Here is a 2,856-nt window from a genome sequence, read left to right on the forward strand (position 1 = left end):
TATTTACCAAATCTAGATATAGTTTGTTATACAGGGTGATTCAGGAGGAAAGGTCAATATTTTGGGAGATGATAGTATCGGTCATTTTGAGCAAAAATGTTCATATGAATGTATGTCCTATTCCCCACTGTTTCCGAGATAGAGCTACTTGAATGTACAATTACAAAATTACTGACAATAAAGAAATACTACGTACTATTTCTAATATTTATTGTTCAAGTAATTTTTTACAAATTATAATAAATTTTCAAAAATTCCACCGTTAACATTAATGCACTTTTCAACTCTTGTATGAACATGGCGTGTTGCTCGTCTGAGTACACCGTGACGTTCCTTTATGCGGGCACTAGCATCCATTATTTGAGCAAGCAGTTCACCTTGTGTATTCACTTTCTTCTGTAGATTTAACTCTTCATCCAACCCCATAAACAAAAATCCAACGGGGTTAGGTCTGGAGATCTTTGTGACCAATTAATGGCACTGCCATGACCAATCCACCGATTAGAGAAAGTGGCGTTGAGGTGTTGCATCACAAATCGGGTATGATGAGGAGGAGCTCCATCATGCTAAAAGTACATAACACGGCGTGTTATGTACTTTTAGCATGATGGAGCCAAAGGAACGTCTTCTAGTTGTTCTAGTAGTGCATGTAGCAGAAATTCCAGGTAATTATGTCCTCATACGATCTTCTAAAGTTCTAAACTAACGAAACCTATCAACGTGCCATCGATAATACCACACTACACATTGATAGAGAAACGCCTTTGAAACTTTGTTTCCACAATACAATGTGGATTTTCATGAGACCATTGATGATTGTTAAATTACTTGAACAATAAATATTAGAAATAGTACGTAGTATTTCTTTATTGTCAGTAATTTTGTAATTGTACATTCAAGTAGCTCTATCTCGGAAACAGTGGGGAATAGGACATATATTCATATGAACATTTTTGCTCAAAATGACCGATACTATCATCTCCCAAAATATTGACCTTTCCTCCTGAATCACCCTGTATTATAACTATAAATTACCTATGAACCAAAAGTTCGCCTATCCGATGAACGGCTTCTCGATATCGCTGTTGGAACTCACCAAGGCCTTGTAAAGAAGTGCCCATGGCAGTTTCTGCAAACGCACATGTAAAAGTATGACAATATTAATATACCAACATATATTTGCAGAGTTCTTGTGTATGTAGAAATTATTTTTGGGTCGGTTATAATATTTTTAATAAATATTCTATCGTACGGAAGACACGTGTCTTATATTATTTGTTAATGGGAATAAAATTCTCTACGGTTATTTACATAATATCATACCACATATTGCATTCAGCGTATGTTCACTAATAAACGGCATTAAATCTTTCACAACTGCGCCTTCTGTACTTTTCAAAGACTTGATCATGTCGTTGCCTTCTTGAATAAAAATCCCAATAAACTGCTGCAATATATTAAAATGAAATGCAGGGGTTAATATCTTCCGACGTGAATGCCATTTTGAGCCTAAAACACAAGCAATATTAGGCATAATTATGAGGTAACAATGTAAAATACATATTGTGAGAAAGTTTATATTTTTTAAATTTAATTTTAAATTCATAGAATCTTAATAACTGTTGTTTACACTTCCAGTTTATTCTTTCTTTGTGTGCAGCGTTTAAACTTTGAGAATAACACATTGTATGATTTAAGATACAAAAATATTCTTTATAATACATTTGCATTTTTTTCATAATATTTTATGTGCTTAGCATTTATTAGCATAATTTATTATATTTACTAATATTTACGAGGGCGGTTCAAATATGATCGAGACAAACGCTGTAGATGGCGCGCCTGTATGTTTTGAAGGTCGCGGCTTGAGTATATGATAGCTGGGTCCCTTACAAACAGTGTGGCATAGTTTTCGTCGCGAACGCACGTTTCACGCGCGTGTTACGACCATGAGTGAACGTCAAGTGCCGACCGCCTGAGTACAGGCACTCACTACCGAACTGATTTCGCAAACGCCGAAGAATTTCCGTGTTTTTAACGCCTTCCCATACCAAAAAACGAATGACAATACGTTGCGCAACGGCGGTCGGCACTTGACGTTCACTCATGGTCGTATCACGCGCGTGAAACGTGCGTTCGCGACGAAAACTATGCCACATTGTTCGTAAGGGACCCAGCTATCACATACTCAAGCCGCGACCTTCAAAACATACAGGCGCGCCATCTACAGCGTTTGTCTCGATCATATTTGAACCGCCCTCGTACATTAATTATTTTCGTAATTGATATAAAATATTGAAAATTTTTGAAAATTCAATAGCTATTAATATATCATTTTGAATGAAGACAATCGATTGGTAAAAATGAAGTAAAATTTGTTTAAAAGACGATCCTCTTGTGTGTTAATGTTCGTCCAATCCAATATAATTGAGAATATAAGTATATCTTATCAAAATCATTTCTCAAATTGAATTTCACGCATTTACATTCATATCTCAAAGTTTTACACTTATTACTGTACCATATAAGCAGTAGAATATTATTATGCAATCTTATCAGTTATAATACTTTATTATCAATAAAATTAAAAAATTATAATACAAACAATAAAAATTAAAATACATAAGTATATATGAATCATTATTTATTATTTGTACATTATTTATGGGAGTATAACATATATCTAGAAGCGTAAAAAATAGTTATGTTATTTCTCATAATTAATTTTCTTATTGTTAGATTGATTAATTAATACTATTAATAGTTTTAGGATTATCGAAGCGTGGTTTTGACAGTATGTTATATATTCCTGAAAAAATATCGGAAAAATAGGACTATTTTTGGCGCTTGTAGGTG

General features: G+C 33.8%; 1 protein-coding gene across 1 annotated transcript; it reads right to left on the bottom strand.

Annotated features, from left to right (window-relative positions):
* Positions 1 to 1,004: 1,004 nt before the first annotated feature.
* Positions 1,005 to 1,544, bottom strand: LOC105564892 (cytochrome P450 4C1-like). Its single transcript, XM_012017657.1, has 2 exons — positions 1,324 to 1,544; positions 1,005 to 1,129 (listed from the first exon to the last, which is right to left on the bottom strand). Exons 1-2 carry the CDS (start codon positions 1,532 to 1,534, stop codon positions 1,032 to 1,034), a joined length of 309 nt encoding a protein of 102 aa, XP_011873047.1. The 5' UTR covers positions 1,535 to 1,544; the 3' UTR covers positions 1,005 to 1,031.
* Positions 1,545 to 2,856: the final 1,312 nt, after the last annotated feature.

The sequence above is a fragment of the Vollenhovia emeryi genome, unplaced genomic scaffold (assembly GCF_000949405.1).
Source record: "Vollenhovia emeryi isolate VEMERY1.0 unplaced genomic scaffold, V.emery_V1.0 DF943773.1, whole genome shotgun sequence".
In the NCBI taxonomy this organism is placed as follows: Eukaryota; Metazoa; Arthropoda; class Insecta; order Hymenoptera; family Formicidae; genus Vollenhovia; species Vollenhovia emeryi.